Genomic DNA, 17,514 nt, shown 5'->3' with positions numbered 1-17,514 from the left:
GAGAGAGAGAGGGGGGTAGAGAGAGAGAGGGGGGTAGAGAGAGAGAGGGGGGTAGAGAGAGAGAGGGGGGTAGAGAGAGAGAGAGGGGGGGGTAGAGAAAGAGAGAGAGGGGGTATAGAGAGAGAGAGAGAGGGTGTAGAGAGAGAGAGAGGGGTAGAGAGAGAGAGGGGGGGTAGAGAGAGAGAGGGGGGTAGAGAGAGAGAGGGGGGGTAGAGAGAGAGAGGGGGGGTAGAGAGAGAGAGGGGGGGTAGAGAGAGAGAGGGGGGTAGAGAGAGAGAGGGGGGGTAGAGAGAGAGAGGGGGGGTAGAGAGAGAGAGGGGGGGTAGAGAGAGAGAGGGGGGGTAGAGAGAGAGAGGGGGGGTAGAGAGAGAGAGGGGGGGTAGAGAGTGAGGGGGGTATAGAGAGAGAGGGGGTATAGAGAGAAAGGGGGGTAGAGAGAGAGGGGGGTAGAGAGAGGGGGGGTAGAGAGAGGAGAGAGGGAGGTGTGGAGAGAGAGAGAGAGAGAGAGTGAGAGAGGTGAGGAGATAGCGAGAGAGATAGAGAGAGGTGAGGAGATGGAGGTAGAGAATCTAGAACTAGGGTCGCCCATTTAAAACGGAGATGAGGAGGAATTTCTTCTCTCAGAGGGTCGTGAATCTCTGGAATTCTCTACCCCAGAGAGCTGTGGAGGCTGAATATATTCAAGGCAGAGATAGACAGATTTTTGAACGATAAGGGAGTCGAGGGTTATGGGGAGCGGGCGGGGAAGTGGAGTTGAGACCAAGATCAAATCAGCCATGATCTTACTGAATGGCGGAGCAGGCTCGAGGGGCCGAATGGCCGACTCCTGCTCCTATTTCTTATGTTCTTATGAGCCTTCGTCAGAACAGGCTGAAATGTCCAAGGCCTGTGGCATGAAGGGCCCTGGGCTGGTTTGGCCTTTCTCATTCCATTTCTATTCTTGTAACACAACTTACCCAAGAATGCTCGGGTGTAAGGGAGTGCTCGTGGGGAAGCAGCGTTGATGTGTCCGGAGGCAGCCCTTTAAAGGTTCCAGGAGTGGGCTCCAAAATCTTTCTACTAACTGGAGGGGGAAAAAAGCAAATTCTAATCTAGCTAGGAGAATGCAGTGTAAAAATAAACAGATGGAATTTGCATATTACTCTTCCAAATGTACAAGCACAAGGAACTAACCCACCCTTTCCAATCAATCTCTCTGGATACCATTCCAACAGAATAGCTGACAACTGCTTTCAACATTAACACAAACCGCGGCCGAATAAATTACAGCTTAGGAAGTGATTCATTGGATTCTGATTACAGTAATTGATGATCAATGAGGTCAGTTTATTCCCCTTGATCGCTCACTCGAACATTGAACAGTGCTGAGTTAGAGATCGGGCAGGCCAGGAGCTGTGGCATTGTGACAAGCCTTGGCGAGGGAGGGAGGAAGGGAGGGAGGAGAGAGAGAGAGAGAGAGAGAGAGAGAGAGGGGGGGGGAAAAGAGAGGGGGAGGAGGGAGAGAGGGGAGGTGGAGAGGGGAAGGGAGGGGAGTAGGGGAGGAGGGAAAGATGGGGGAGGGAGAGGCAGGAGGAGGGGGGGCGAAACAGGGGGAGGGGGAAAGAGAGGGGGAGAGGGAGGGAGGGGGTTGGGGGAGAGTGAGGGCAGGGGGTTAGGGAAAGAGAGAGAGAGAGAGATAGAGGGAGGGAGGGAGGCGAGGGAGGCAGGCGAGGGAGGGAGGCGAGGGAGGGAGGCGAGGGAGGGAGGCGAGGGAGGGAGGCGAGGGAGGGAGGCGAGGGAGAGAGGCAAGGGAGGCGAGAGAGGGAGGGAGGGTGGCGGGGAAAGAGGGAGGGAGAGGTAGAGGGGGAGAGGGAGGGGGAAGATAGAGGATGGCGGGAAAGGGGGGGGAAGAGGGAGGAAGGGGAGGGAGAGCGGGGGGTTGAAAGTTAAGGGGAGGGAAAGGGGAGAGAGGTAGGGAGGGAGAGAGAGAGGTAAGGAGGGAGAGAGAGGAGAGCAGGGAGAGTTAGAGAAAGAGGGAGGGACAGAGAGAAAGAGACTAGTGGAGGGGAAGAGCAGGGGGGTGAGAGGGAAGGGGAGAAGGGGGTGAGGGGGGAGGGGAGAAGGGGGCGAGGGAGGGAGGGAGAAGGGGGGGAGGGAGAAGGGGGCGAGGGGGGGAGGGAGAAGGGAGAAGAGCGGGGGCGGGATGGGTGGCAGAGGGGAAGGATGGGGGGAATGGCGGGGGGGGGGACGGAGGGGAAGAGCGGTGGGGAGGGTAAGAGCGTGGGGGTGGGGGGAGGGGGGAAGCGAGAGGGGGGGGAGGGAAAGAAAGAGAGGGCGGGAGGGAGGGAGAGGGAGGGGGGGGGAAGAAAAAGGGAGGGGGGAAAGGGGAGAGAGGGAGGGGAGGAGGGAGAGCGGGTGGGGGGGATAGTTAAGGGGAGGGAAAGGGAGAGAGGTAGAGGGGGAGAGCAGGGAGAGTTAGAGAAAGAGGGAGAGAAAGAGAGGAGGGACAGAGAGAGGGACAGAGAGAGGGACAGAGAGAGGGACAGAGAGAGGGACAGAGAGAGGGAGGGAGAGAGAGAGAGAGAGAGAGAGAGAGGGAGAAACTGGGAGGGAGGGAAGAGCGGGGGGGAGGGGAGAGCGGGGGGGGAGGGGGAGCGAGAACGGGGGGGCGGAGAGAGCGGGGGTGGGGGGGAGAGCGCACGTTGGGGGGGGGGGGAGAAGAGAGGGGCAGGGGAGAGAGCGGGTAAGCGGCAGGTGTCCCGCTCCTGACCACTAACTCTGGTGCGAGAGACGGAAACGGGTGAGATACTCTCCAACACAGCCGAGCCCCATCGCGGACTACACGTTCTGTCCGGAGCGCACACATCAACAACAGGTAAGGTAAAATGTTCTTCTCAGGCGGTCCCTCGAAGCGAGGATGACTTGCTTCCACGCCAAAAAGGGTCGAGTTCACAGGTGTTTCAATGAAGGACCTAATATTCCAGATCCCGAACTACATCCTGAAGGGAGGAAGATGCCTGTGCGTGGATGTTTTTAACGTGGGGCGGCCGTTGCACACCAGCCACCACACGGGGCTTGACAGAGTTAGGTCTTGGTCCAGTGGTTAGGATTACCCAGGACGACTGGAGACCAGCTCTGCTGCACGGACCTAGTGCGCTCACATATCGCACAGTGTGGGCTGGGCCCCTGCTGCCCCTGGCCCCGAACTCACGCCTCTCCTGGGCCCCGAACTCACGCCTCTCCTGGGTCCCGATCATGTCGCTCTGCAATCTCTCGCTGCTCCTGCGCCCCAACCTCGCCGCTCCTGCTGTATCTGCCCACCAATCACCAACCTGTATTATGGTGACGGCCAATCCAATTGCCCTCTTCACTGCTGTCGCTCTCCTGCACCAGGCCCCGACCTGCGAAGGAACATCTGCGGCAGGTCGGGGCCTTAAAAGGTCAAATGTACTGTCTAACAATGGAACAGGGTCATAAAGACCAGAAAGGACAGATAAGGGCAGGTACGTTGACTCACCTCTGCCTGGACTTGCTGCAAAGAGGGGGTCGGTCCACACAGCAGGCACACCTCCACACCAGGGACCAACTGGAAGGTCATCAGCCTGTGGGGTACCTGGAGTGAGAGAGCAAGGGGGACACTTAAATGATTCTGTTCCGCAAATCTCCTGAGGAGCTCAAAGCTCCATAATATCAGAGACCACCAATGCCCATTTTCTATGCAAATATAATAAAATTGCAGATTTCCGTCTCACACTGATTGGCTCAAGCCCCATTGGTAAATTCCCCATCTGCTCAGTTATGAAAGACTTGCATTTATATAGCGCCTTTCACGACCTCAGGATGTCCCGAAGCGCTTTATAGCCAAAGAAGTACTTTTGAAGAGTAGTCGCTGTTGCAATGTGGGAAACGCGTCAGCCAATTTGTACACAGCAAGCTCCCACAAACAGCAATGTGAGAATGACCCGATAATCTGTTTTAGTGATGTTGATTGAGGGATAAATATTGGCCCCAGGACACCTCCGTGAAATAGTGCCATGGGATCTTTTACGTCCACCGAGAGGGCAGACGGGGCCTCAGTATAACGTTTTACCCAAAAGACAGCACCTCCGACAGTGTGGCGCTCCCTCAGCACTGCACTGGGTGTGTCAGCCTAGATTGTTGCGCTCGAGGCTCTGGAGTGGGACTTGAACTCACAACATTCTGACTCAGAGGCGAGAGTGCTGCCCACTGAGCCACAGCCAACACTGCCCATGGTTAGTTCATCAACATAAGTAATGTTCGATACAAGATGGCGACAGAGACAAGAGTGAATTCCCTCCACCTCGCCATCTAGTGGCCAGAGCCTATCCTACATCACAACAATTGACGTGACAAAACTTAAAATGGGCTATGTTGACATAGCACTTTGCAATGGTAAGCGCTGATAGTAAAGCGTGACCAAAAACCGTGACAACAGAAACAACAACTTGTATATAGCACCTTTGACATAGTAAAACGTCCAAAGCGCTTCACAGGAGTGTTATAAGACAAAAGAAAACTAACACCGAGCCACATAAGAAATTATGGCAGATGACGAAAGGCTTGGTCAAAGAGTTCGGTTTTGAGGAGCGTTTTTATAAGGAGGTAGAGAGGCGGAGAGGTTTAGGGAGGGAGTTCCAGAGCTTGGGGCCCAGGCAGCTAAAGGCACGGCCACCGATGGTTGAGCGACTATAATCAGAGATGCTCAGGAGGGCCGAATTTGAGGAGCGCAGACATCACGGGAGGGGGTGTGATGTTGTGTCCTTAGATGCTCTAACAATGACTCCACGAGGCAGTACTTGAACTGTAGTGACCTTAGTCCTTTATTTACTAACTCCAGAGTGAGGATCACATCTGGTGGCCTGCCTTTTATACTAGGCCAGGCACACCTGTACAGGCAACCTACATGTCTCCCACTGCTGTGCCCTCTGGTGGCACACCTTGTGATAGTACCAACAGTAGCCATGTCGAATACATGACGTGTGGGGCTGGAGAAGATTACAGAGATAGGGAGGGTGCGTGGCCCATGGAAGGATTTGTGGTGGATGAAGTCAGGTTTGTGGACAGGAAGTGTGAACTCACAGATGGTTATCAGCTACTCACCGTAGGGCTGCCTTGCGGCAGATAGATGGGGTAGTCCCGCGACGAGCTGGGGGCCAGTGACCCGACCAGCCAGGCCAACAGCATTACCTCCTGGGCCGCCAGCCGCCACCACTTCTCCGTTGCCACGACGACTTTGCCCATGACCATGAGGCACCCAAAGTTGCTCTCCGCAGCGCCAACAAACACATCCAGTGCCTCCTGAAACAAGGGACAGGAGCAGCTTTGACATTTAGAATGGCCGGCGGCCTGCTTAAAGGGAGACCTGCTCGGGTAATAGACTCAGCTCAGTTCTGGTCACCGCATTACAGGAAGGATGTGATTGCACTCGTCATCATCATCGGCAGTCCCTCGTAATCAAGGAAGACTTGCTTCCACTCTTAAAATGAGTTATTTGGTGGCTGAACAGTCCAATACGAGAGCCACAGTCCCTGTCACAGGTGGGACAGACAGTGGTTGAGGGAAAGGGAGGGTGGGACTGGTTTGCCGCACGCTCCTTCCGCTGCCTGCGCCTGGTTTCTGCATGCTCTCGGCGATGAGACTCGAGGTGCTCAGCGCCCTCCCGGATGCACTTCCTCCACTTAGGGCGGTCTTTGGCCAGGGACTCCCAGGTGTCAGTGGGGATGTCTCACTTTATCAGGGAGGCTTTGAGGGTGTCCTTGTAATGTTTCCTCTGCCCACCTTTGGCTCGTTTGTAGTGAAGGAATTCCATGATTGCACGAGAGAGGGTGCAGAGGAGGTTTACCAGGATGTTGCCAGGACTGGAGAATTTTAGCTATGAGGGAAGATTGGATAGGCTGCGGTTGTTTTCTTTGGAACAGAGGAGGCTGAGGGGAGACGTTATTGAGGTGTATAAAATTATGAGGAGCCTAGATAGAGTGGATAGGAAGGACCTACTTCCCTTAGCACAGGGATCAACAACCAGGGGGCAAGTAATTGGTAGGAGGTTTAGAGGGGATTTGAGGAGAACTTTCTTCACCCAGAGGGTGGTGGGGGTCTGGAACTCACTGCCTGAAAGGGTGGTAGAGGCAGAAACCCTCACCACACTTAAAAAGTACTTGGATGCGCACTTGAAGTGCCCGTAACCTACAGGGCTACGGACCGAGAGCTGGAAAGTGGGATTAGGCTGGGTAGCTCTTTGTTGGCCGGCACGGACACAATGGGCCGAATGGCCTCCTTCCTCACGGAAAAGAAGCCGAGAAGTTCCAGAGCTTGGGGCCCAGGCAACAGAAGGCACGGCCACCGATGGTGGAGCGATTATAATCAGGGATGCTCAAGAGGGCAGAATTCGAGGAGTGCAGATATCTCGGGCGGTGGCGGGGGGGGCGATTGTGGGGCTGGAGGAGATAAGGAGGGGAAGAGGGCCATGGAGGGATTTGTAAACAAGGATGAGAATTTTGAAATCGAGGCAGCCAATGTAGGCCTATACTGTGCATCTTGCCTATATTGCAGCTGAGCTAGGGGTGTTTGACAGGACAGTGTCGAGGGAGCTCTAACCTATGCTGTAACTGATCTAGGAATGAATAATGCTGACAATGAGCCCAGAAGGATAGTAAAACAAAGTTCCATTCATTCTCCACCTGTGCTTCAGCCCACCTGCTTTTAACGCCTGTAAAACGACGCGCGAAGTCCCTCTGCAAATCATGGGACTGTTCGAAAACCAAACTGTGCTTTCGTTGTTCCAGCAGGCACGCTTCCCCCAGACTCCCGTGCTACCACTGACCTGCAGTATGTCGGTGTCGGGGGACACTACACAATCCACGCATTGCGTCAGGTCTCCAATCCAATCCGAGGCAGCCAGGAAGCTGTCAATCAGCTTGTAACAAGCCTAGGAAAACACCAAGGGAATTCTCAACTCAGCTGCGTAACAAAAGGAACCTAGTCCTCAAAACTATTCACATGCATTAGCGCGGATGCTAATAGACTGTAACCAAACATTACAATAGGAAACTAGAATTAAAGTATTCTGTTCAAGTTGCATTGCCTTCTGGCAATCTGATTGGTTTGTTGGGAGCACATTCCTTCATGTAGCTGTTTGCAATGTTGCCAAGAAATTGTAGTGTAGTGATCCGATTAGACATAGAAAATAGGTGCAGGAGCAGGCCATTCGGCCCTTCGAGCCTGCACCACCATTAAATAAGATCATGGCTGATCATTCACCTGAGTACCCCTTTCCTACTTTCTCTCCATACCCCTTGATCCCTTTAGCCGTAAGGGCCACATCTAACTCTCTTTTGAATATATCTAACAAACTGACCTCAACAACTTTCTGTGGTAGAGAATTCCACAGGTTCACAATTCTCTGAGTGAAGAAGTTTCTCCTCATCTCGGTCCTAAATGGCTTACCCCTTATCCTCAGACTGTGACCCCTGGTTCTGGACTTCCCCAACATCAAGAACATTCTTCCTGCATCTAACCTGTCCAATCCAGTCAGAATTTTATGTTTCTATGAGAGCCCCTCTCATTCTTCTAAATTCCAGTGAATATAAGCCTAGTCGATCCAGTCTTTCTTCATATGTCAGTCCTGCCATCCCGGGAATCAGTCTGGTGAACCTTCGCTGCACTCCCTCAATAGCAAGAATGTCCTTCCTCAGATTAGGAGACCAAAACTGTACACAATATTCAAGGTGTGGCCTCACCAACTGCAGTAAGACCTCCCTGCTCCTATACTCAAATCCTCTTGCTATGAAGGCCAATTTGCCAACATGCCGGAACCACGTGGCCCATTCCTACTCTAATTGGTTGGTGGGAATCACATGCTGTTATTGTACTTCCAGTTATCTGTGGGAATTACTTGACAGATGAGGTCTCACCAGATTGTATCAGACCTGGAGTTAAAGGGTAGCGATCAGGTGCTGGACCCTTGGCTAACGCACAGCAAGCTCCCACAAACAGCAATGTGGCAAATGATTGTTTTACTGATGTTGATTGAGGGATAAACATTAGCCAGGACACTGGGGATAACTCCCATGCTCGTCTTTGAAATAGTGGCCGTGGGATCTTTTACGTCCACCTGAGAGAGCAGACGAGGAGTCGATTTTAACGTGTCATGTGAAAGACGGCACCTCCGACAGTGCGGCGCTCCCTCAGCACTGCACTGGGAGTGTCAGCCTAGATTTTTGTGCCCAAGTCCCTGGTGTGGGTCTTGAACCCACAACCTTCTGACTCAGAGGCGAAGGTGCTGCCCACTGAGCCACGGCTGGCACTAACAATGTGTCTCATCGTTCCCCAGTCTCACTCACCCGGAGCTCCCGCTTCAAGCGCTCCACATTCTTGAGGTTCACCAGGTCGTCCAAGCCAATCAGCAGCACCTTGCGGGAACAAGAGCACAACGTTAGGGTGAAATCAAAGCCAGTGAGTAACCCTTCACAGTCTGCCAGGGATTCTCCATGCAGCTGGGAGCTCAGACAGTGCAGCACTCCCTCAGCGTTACACTGAAGAGTCAGCCTAGATTCTGTGCTCAAGTCCTGGAGTGGGACTTGGGAACAGGAGGACTCGACCATTCAGCCCCTCGACCCAATCAATTAGAGTGTGGCTGATCTACACCTCCATCTACCCGCCTTTGCTCCATATCCCTTGATACCCTTACCCAACAAAAATCAATCGATCTCATTCTTGAATGCTCCAACTGACCTACAGTTAGAACTGCTCTGACGAAGGGTCGCCGACCTGAAACGTTAGCTCTGTTTCTCTCTCTCCACAGATGCTGCCCGACCCGCTGAGTGTCTCCAGCACTGTCTGCTTATATTTCAGATTTCCAGCATCTGCAGCATTTTGCTTTCGCACCGGTTAGATTATGCACGCCTCTCCAGCATGCCACGGCAGGGAGCAGCGCGTGCTGCTGCAGGAGGGCGACGGCTGACTGCAGTGCGGGCAGGTACAGCAGGAGCGGTGAGGTCGGGGGGGCGAAGGAGCGGCGAGAGTCCGTAGAGGGACGTGATCGGGGCCCAGGAGAGGCCGAGAGTTCGGGGCCCAGAAGAGGCGAGGGCCCAGGGGCAGCACGGGCCCAGCCCACACTGTGTGATATGTGAGCGCACTAGGTCCGTGCAGCAGAGCAGGTCCCCAGTCGTCTTGGTTAATCCTTGCCACTGGACCAAGACCTAGCTCTGTCAAGCCCGTGTGGTGGCTGGTGTGCAACGGTCACCATGCGTTAAAAAAATCCACACACAGGCACCTTCCACCCTTCAGGATGTAGTTCGGGATCCGGAATATCAGGTCCTTCATTGAAACACCTGTGAACTCATCCCTTTTTGGCGTGGAAGCAAGTCATCCTCGCTTCGAGGGACTGCCTTTGATGATGGTGGTGTAGAGCTGGGGCAGGTCACAGTAATCGGGAGGGCCAAAGTCATGGAGGGATTTGAACACGAGGATGAGAATTCTAAATATCAGAGGGAAGAATTGGGAGTGCAAAAATACATTGATTATGCTGGGAGTCATAGCAGCCACCCACATTTCGTGCCAAGCAGCCCAGACGTCAAAGATAATCGGTTTAGATTTGCCCTTTACTTAGTGAATGCAGTTTGTGGTGTGGAACAGACCACCTTCTATACCCAGCCGCTGGTGTTCGGCATCAAGGAATTCGCAGCGGAATCCGAACAAGCCGCCTCTGTCCCAAACTTGAAATAAAGAAAGACTTGTATTTACTTGGATTTCTATATCGCCTTTCACAACCTCAGGACGTCCCAAAACGCTTTACAGCCAATTGAATTACTTTCGGAAGTGCGGTCACTGTTGTAATGTGGGAAACGCGGCCGCCAATTTGCGCAGTAATGTGATCATGAACAGATGATCTCTTTTAATGATGTTGGTTGAGGGATAAATATTGGCCCCAGGTCACCGGGGAAAACGCCCCCTGCTCCTCTTCAAAGTAATGCTGTGGGATCTTTGCCAGGAGAGACGGGGCCTCGGTTTAACATCTCATCTGAAAGACAGCCCCTCCGACAGTGCGGCGCTCCCTCAGTACTGCCCCTCCGACAGTGCGGCGCTCCCTCAGTACTGCCCCTCCGACAGTGCGGCGCTCTCTCAGTACTGCCCCTCCAACAGTGCGGCGCTCCCTCAGTACTGCCCCTCCGACAGTGCGGCGCTCCCTCAGTACTGCCCCTCCGACAGTGCGGCGCTCCCTCAGTACTGCCCCTCCGACAGTGCGGCGCTCCCTCAGTACTGCCCCTCCGACAGTGCGGCGCTCCCTCAGTACTGCCCCTCCGACAGTGCTGGGAGTGTCACCTCGATTTTTGTGCTCAAGTCTCTGGTGTGGAACTTGAGGCGAGAGCTGGCACCTGTAACCCCTCCAGTGCGGCAATGCTCCCATTTCCCGCACCGACCTTCCTTTGGCTTGAGGCGCAATGCTGGGCATTGATGACACAAATCTGCCGGCAGGAAGCTGGCACCCAACAGGCTAGAAAGACCAGAAGGTCTTTCCTGCCATTGACCTGCGACAGCTGAAACCTGTATAGATATTTTTTCAACTCTGCCAATCTGGATGGGACGTCACTCTGCAAACTCACCATGGCACTGAATATGTTGTCCAGTAGGCGGCCGAGGTAAAGGTCGCTGGCATCTTCCTCAGAGGTCATGACGATGAGTGTGATGCTGCGTAACCATGGGAACAATCTGTTAGCTCAGTACGGACTACATCTTCCAGATATATTCTTGGAAATCTGTGCAGCTACGCTCATCAGCTACTGAAGTGTCTGGAACACGGACATCGAGTACTGTCCAAACAAATTACATTTCTTTAATGGAATTATCTGCTCTCTTCCAAGTGTTGCCTTTCTTCCCTCCTCTCTCGAAGACACCGAACCGGCGGCCACCCAGTAACTCACCCGGGTGACCCATCTGCATCCTATTGTGTGTGCTTGGACAGTGATCGTCAGCGAGCTGTTTGTGGCAGGCATCAACGTAAGAACATAAGGCATAGTCTGCCATTCGGCCCCTCGAGCCCGCTCCGCCACTCAATGAGATCATCAACGATCAACTGATCAGCAACCCAACACCTTGGGACTTTAGCATGCCTGCACAGCTCATTACCCACAGCGCCTGACGCCATATAAACCAACAGAGCTTCCCGAGGGAGCTGGCCAGCGTGCCCGCCTTCCGCCTGTATCCTGCTCGCCCTTCACCACACTCCCCCTTCTCCCCTTCTCCCGCTCCCTCTCTCCCGCTCCCTCCTCCCCCCTCCGCCCCCTCTCTCCCCCTCCCTCCTCTCCCTCCTCCCCCCCTCTCTCTCTCTCTCCCCCTCCCTCCGCTCCCTCCTCCCTCTGCTCGCTCCCTCCCCTTCCCCCCTCCCCCCGCTAGCTCCCTCCCCTTCCTCCTCCCCCCCTCCGTTCCCTCCTCCCCCCCTCTCTCTCCCCCTCCCTCCCCTTCCCCCCTCTCCCCCTCCCCCCATCCTTTCTTTACATTAGTCTTCAGCTGCCTGAGCCCCAAGCTCTGGAATTTCCTCCCTAAACCTCTCTGCCTCTCTCTCTCTCTCTCTCTCTCTCTCTCTCTCTCTCTCTCTCTCCTCCTTTAAAACGCTCCTTAACACCTAACTCTTTGACCAAGCTTTGGGTCACCTCTCCTGACATCTCCTTCTGCGACTCGGTGTACAAATTTTATTTGATAATTGCTCCTGCTATAAGAACATAAGAATTAGAAGCGGGAGTAGGCCATTCGGCCCATCGAGCCTGCTCCGCCATTCAATAAGATCACGGCTGATCTTCGACCTCAACTCCACTTTCCTGCACTGTCCCCATATCCCTTGATTCCCCTAGAGTCCAAAAATCTGTCTCTCTCCACCTTAACTATACTCAATGACCCAGTTTCCACAGCCCTCTGGGGCAGAGAATCCCAAAGATTCACCACCCTCTGAGTGAAGAAGTTTCTCCTCATCTCAATCATAAATGGCCGACCCCTTATCCTGAGACTGTGTGACCCCTGGTTCTAGACTCCCCAGCCCGGGGGAAACATCCTCCCTGCATCTACCCTGTCAAGCCCCCTCAGAATTTTATAGGTTTCAGTGAGCTATAAAAATGAAAGTTGGTTTTACTGCTATTAGTAATTGGGATCATTCTATGCACTTCACGAGCCTATCCAGGGAGGCAGAAGGGCCACAATAGCTGGTAGTTAGTTTGGGCTAAAATATGAAACAAAAAGGCAGAAAGGAAATTCTGGCAGAGATGGCTGCACATCCCTTTACTGAACGTGCTGGACTCTTAAATCATGTTACCGGCAAAAATTTCCCTTTCTTTCCTCCACCCAGCATTGCCAAACGTCAGGGAACCACGAGTTGAAAATTGACCCCCGGTGTGTTTCGATTAAATATGCTTTTCTCATCAGAGCAGGCTGCCTCATAGAATAGAATCACAGAAATTTACAGGACGGAAGGAGGCCATTCGGCCCATCGTGTCCGCACCGGCCGACAAAGAGCTACCCAGCCTAATCCCATTTTCCAGCTCTCGGTCCATAGCCCTGTAGGTTACGGCACTTCAAGTACTTTTTAAATGTGCTGAGGGTTTCTGCCTCTATCACCCTTTCAGGCAGTGAGTTCCAGACACCCACCTCCCTCTGGGTGAAGAAATTTCCCCTCAAATCCCCTCTAAACCTCCCCCCAATTACTTTAAATCTATGCCCCCTGGTTGTTGACCCCTCTGCTAAGGGAAATAGGTCCTTCCTGTCCACGCTATCCACCCCCCTTATAATTTTATCCACCTCAATAAGGTCTCCCCTCAGCCTGCTCTGTTCCAAAGAAAACAACCCCAGCCTATCCAATCGTTCCTCATAGCTGTGGAAAAGCCTACGAGGACAATCATTGCTGCTTTTTTGGTTTAAGAAAAAGGGCATTTTAAATGTGGCCTTGAATTAATGTGTCGGGCTGAGCCTGGCCCAGTGACCATTCTTGGACCTACATAAGAACATAAGAAATAGGAGCAGGAGTAGGCCAATACAGCCCCTCGAGCCTGCTCCACCATTCAACAAGATCATGGCTGATCTGATCATGGACTCAGCTCCACTTCCCTGCCCACTCTCCATAACCCCTTATCCCCTTATCGTTTAAGAAACTGTCTATTTCCGTCTTAAATTTATTCAATGTCCCGGCTTCCACAGCTCTCTGAGGCAGCGAAGTCCACAGATTTACAACCCTCAGAGAAGAAATTTCTCCTCGTCTCATTTTAAATGGGCGGCCCCTTATTCTAAGATCATGCCCTCTAGTTCTAGTCTCCCCCATCTCTGCATCCACCTTGTCAGGCTCCCTCATAATCTTATACGTTTCGATAAGATCACCTCTCATTCTTCTGAACTCCAATGAGTAGAAGCCTAACCTCCTCAATCTTTCCTCATAAGTCAACCCCCTCATCACCGGAATCAACCGAGTGAACCTTCTCTGAACTGCCTCCAAAGCAAGTATATCCTTTCGTAAATATGGAAACCAAAACTGCACGCAGTACTCCAGGAGTGGCCTGCATTGCACCTCACCTGTCCTGGAACACCCTCCAGCAGACCCGAGTGTTGTCAGTGCAGGTGCTGGTCAGTAGAACATCCTGGTTACTCCCAAACATGTGCACACCATTCAGAGAGCCGATCACAGAGAACGGAAGCTGCAAATAGAAAATGACTTACTGAGAAGGTAATAAAAACATAGAAAATAGTTACAGGAGCAGGCCATTCGGCCCTTCGAGCCTGCACCACCATTCAATATGATCATGGCTGATCATGCAACTTCAGTACCCTATTCCTGCTTTCTCTCCATACCCCTTGATCCCTTTAGCCGTAAGGGCCACATCTAACTCCCTTTTGAATATATCTAACGAACTGGCCTCAACAACTTTCTGTGGTAGAGAATTCCACAGGTTCACAATTCTCTGAGTGAAGAAGTTTCTCCTCATCTCGGTCCTAAATGGTTTACCCCTTATCCTCAGACCGTGACCCCTGGTTCTGGATTTCCTTAATATCGGAAACATTCTTCCTTCATCTAACCTGTCCAATCCTGTCAGAGGTTTATATGTTTCTATGAGATCCCCTCTCATTCTTCTAAATTCCAGTGAATATAAGCCTAGTCGATCCAGTCTTTCTTCATATGTTAGTCCTGCCATCCCAGGAATCAGTTTGGTGAACCTTCGCTGCACTCCCTCAACAGCAAGAACGGCCTTCCTCAGATTAGGAGACCAAAGCTGTACACAATACTCAAGGTGTGGCCTCACCAAGGCCCTGTACAACTGCAGTACGACCTCCTTGCTCCTATACTCAAATCAAAGGGCCATTAAGCCCATTAAACCCGATGATAGGATCATAGGGCTGGATTTCCCGGCGTTGTCCGCCTGTGTTTTTGCCCCGGACTGCAGGAATGACGGCTGTGAGCTCTTCCGGGTGGATGGCCCGCCTCCAGGGCCCGCCGGGGTTTTATCGGTTTCGGCAGGACACGGAGCAGTACCGCCCGGATGAGGCGAGCCGGTGTCCAACGCCTCTGGTTACGACACCGGCTCGACTTTTGAGTCCCGCCCAACCAGCGTGCCCTGCAGTACTGAAGTCCGTTCAAAGTGCAGTCACTGTTGTAATGTAGGAAACGCAGCAGCCAATTTGCGCACAGCAAGCTCCCACACACAGCACCCAGATCATCTGACGTCGGTTGAGGGTAAAATATTGACCAGGACACCGGGGAGAACTCTTCTTCGAAAGAGTGGCCGTGGGATCTTTTACATCCACGCAGACTGGGGCCTCATGTGAGAGACGGCACCTCCGACAGTGCGGCACTCCCTCAGCACTGCACTGGGAGCGTCAGCCTGGGATTTTTGTGCTCAAGTCTGTGGAGCGGGAACTGTGACCCTGCAACCTTCTGGCTCAGAGGCGAGTCAAGAGTGTTACTCACGGAGCCACTGGCCGAGTGGAGTAGCACACTCGCCTCTGACTCACAAGGTTCACAGTCCCCACCCCAGGAACTTTGGTACTGGACGTGAAAGATCCCACAGCCACTATTTCAAAGAAGAACAGGGGCAGCCGGGGCGGAGAGGGGGAAGGGAGAAAGAATTCTCCCTGGTGTTCTGGGGTCAATATTTGTCCTTCAACCAACATCACTATAAAAACAGATTATCTGGTCATTATCATCATCATAGACAGTCCCTCGGAGTCGAGGATGACTTCATTATCACACAGCTGTTCATGGGAGCTTGCTGTGCGCAAATTGGCGCGCGTTTCCCACATTACAACTATTTTAAAGTAACGTTAATACACACGCCCCCCCCCCCTTATTAAAGGGGGGGGGCACTAGAACCGACAAATTAACAAATAAAACTTTTTGAACTACGGTGATGATAATGCACTCCAGTCCCTCCGGCGCCCACCTCTCGCGGAAGGCCGCGAGCGTACCGGTGGACACCGCATGCTCCATCTCCAGGGGCACCCTGGCTCGGGCGTAACCGCGGAAGAGAGGCAGGCAGTCGGGCTGAACGACCCCCTCGACCGCCCGCCGCCTGGACCAGCTGATGCCCCCCTTGGCCGCATTTCCCACATGACAACAAGTGACCGCGCTTCACAAAGTACTTCATTGGCTGTAAAGCGCTTTGAGACGTCCTGATAATGTGACAGGTGCTGTATGAATGCGAGTCTTTATTTGACTGTTTAAAAAGAAAATTCAAATTGCAAATATTTACAAAAATATATATAAAGAAGCTTGTATAATAAACATTCTTATCTTGCAAAAACATTTACCTGTCTGCTCTCCCCCTTGCTCCTGCAGTACAGAGGGACCCCGCTGCTGGTTGCCAGGCACAGCAGCTGCACGCTGGCCGCCATCTTGTTTTGTCAATGGGGCCCCTTCACTGTCCCGAGGCACGCCGGGAAAGGACAGCGTCGCCCCTGGCAACCGCCCCTGGCAACCGCCGCCGCCGCTCCCTGACAACCGCCCGCGCACGCGCACTGCCGGGTGAGACAAACATGATAACTTGCTGCTCCCAGTGCAAAAACGATCACATTTATAAAAGTGCTACCCCTGCAGAACACCCCCACCCCCATCCTATTTTATTTTAAGGAGGGGCAGCAAACAATAAACTTGAAATTATAAATAAAACTTATTAAAAAAATGTTCTTGACATTTTCTGCAAAAGGTTTGTCCTGAAACCCATCTAAAACAAGAAAGACTTGCATTTCTACAGCGCCTTTCACAACCATTGGACATCCCAGAGCGCTTTACAGCCAATGAAGTACTTTTTGGAGTGTAGTCACTGTTGTAATGTGGGAAATGCAGCAGACAATTTTCGCACAGCAAGCTCCCACACACAGCAATGTGATAATGAGCAGATAATCTGTTTTTGTTATGTTGATTGAGGGATAAATATTGGCCCCAGGACACCGGGGTTAACTCCCCTGCTCTTCTTCAAAATAGTGCCATGGGATCTTTCATGTTCACATGAGAGAGCAGATGAGGCCTCGGTTTGACGTCTCATCCGAAAGACGGCACCTCCGACAGTACAGCACTCCCTCAGCACTGCCCCTCCGACAGTGCAGCACTCCCTCAGTACTGTCCCTCCGACAGTGCGGGGCTCCCTCAGTACTGCCTCTCCGACAGTGCGGCGCTCCCTCAGTACTTTCCCTCCGACAGTGCAGCACTCCCTCAGTACGGCCCCTCTGACAGTGTGACGCTCCCTCAGTACTGCCTCTCCGACAGTACAATGCTCCCTCAGTACTGCCCCTCCGACAGTGTTGCACTCCCTCAGCACTGCCCCTCCGACAGTGTTGCACTCCCTCAGCACTGCACCGGGAGTGTCAGCCTTAATTTTTGTGCTCAAGTCCCTGGAGTGGGACTTGAATCTGACTCAGAGGCAAGTGTGCCACCCACTGAGCCACGGCTGACAATGCAAGCACCTCCATCAAGCATATAACTATTCAAAAATGTTTTCAAAAACTATATTTTTAGAAAATTCATAGATTCATAGAAATTATTAAAACTTTTGCAAACAGAACTCAGTATTTGTTCAATGCTTTGCAATCAATTAAAGTGACTCTTTGATTTTCAAATCAATAAAACCACTTCAGCTAATTGATCTGCAATAATGTATAAAAATCTTACCTCCACGGAATTCCTGTCAATTTTTATCTGCAGTATTATAAATATCTATGCCTGCATTTATAAAGATTCTCTCTATGTAAACACAACACACTGTAGTAACATGTTTCTGCCTAATGGAGGCACTGCACTGGCAGGAGGGCATGGTTACAGCATGGAACACTTACATAGGTAGTTCTATTCGAACCGTGGACATGAGAATTGTTTTTTTTTATTCATTCATGGGATGTGGGCATCGCTGGCAAGGCCAGCATTTATGATAGGAAGGGACAATATGTTTGAATATAAAGGGGCTGCAGGAGGGGTCAAAACTAAAAATCATGGTTTAAAAACTAGTATTAAAACACTTTACCTAAACGCACGCAGCATTCAAAACAAAGTAA

General features: G+C 52.2%; 1 protein-coding gene across 3 annotated transcripts in view; it reads right to left on the bottom strand.

Moving 5' to 3' along the window:
* Nucleotides 1–15,876, bottom strand: part of fuz (fuzzy planar cell polarity protein) — a 40,735-nt gene extending 24,859 nt beyond the window's left edge. For 2 of the 3 annotated variants that reach the window (XM_070861839.1, XM_070861838.1), the window contains exons 1-8: nt 15,778–15,876; nt 13,549–13,670; nt 10,602–10,686; nt 8,340–8,408; nt 6,821–6,925; nt 5,101–5,298; nt 3,497–3,592; nt 957–1,063 (exon numbers count right to left, since the gene is read on the bottom strand). In XM_070861839.1, the coding sequence (XP_070717940.1) occupies nt 957–1,063; nt 3,497–3,592; nt 5,101–5,298; nt 6,821–6,925; nt 8,340–8,408; nt 10,602–10,686; nt 13,549–13,670; nt 15,778–15,861 (866 nt within the window). In that variant the 5' untranslated portion in view covers nt 15,862–15,876. The remainder of the gene's footprint in view (nt 1–956; nt 1,064–3,496; nt 3,593–5,100; nt 5,299–6,820; nt 6,926–8,339; nt 8,409–10,601; nt 10,687–13,548; nt 13,671–15,777) is intronic. The other variant, XM_070861840.1, reaches the window with a different exon arrangement.
* Between the last annotated feature and the right edge of the window lie 1,638 nt (nt 15,877–17,514).

The sequence above is a fragment of the Pristiophorus japonicus genome, chromosome 19 (assembly GCF_044704955.1).
Source record: "Pristiophorus japonicus isolate sPriJap1 chromosome 19, sPriJap1.hap1, whole genome shotgun sequence".
NCBI classification, from domain to species: Eukaryota; Metazoa; Chordata; class Chondrichthyes; family Pristiophoridae; genus Pristiophorus; species Pristiophorus japonicus.
This window is presented reverse-complemented; position numbering and strand designations above follow the sequence as displayed.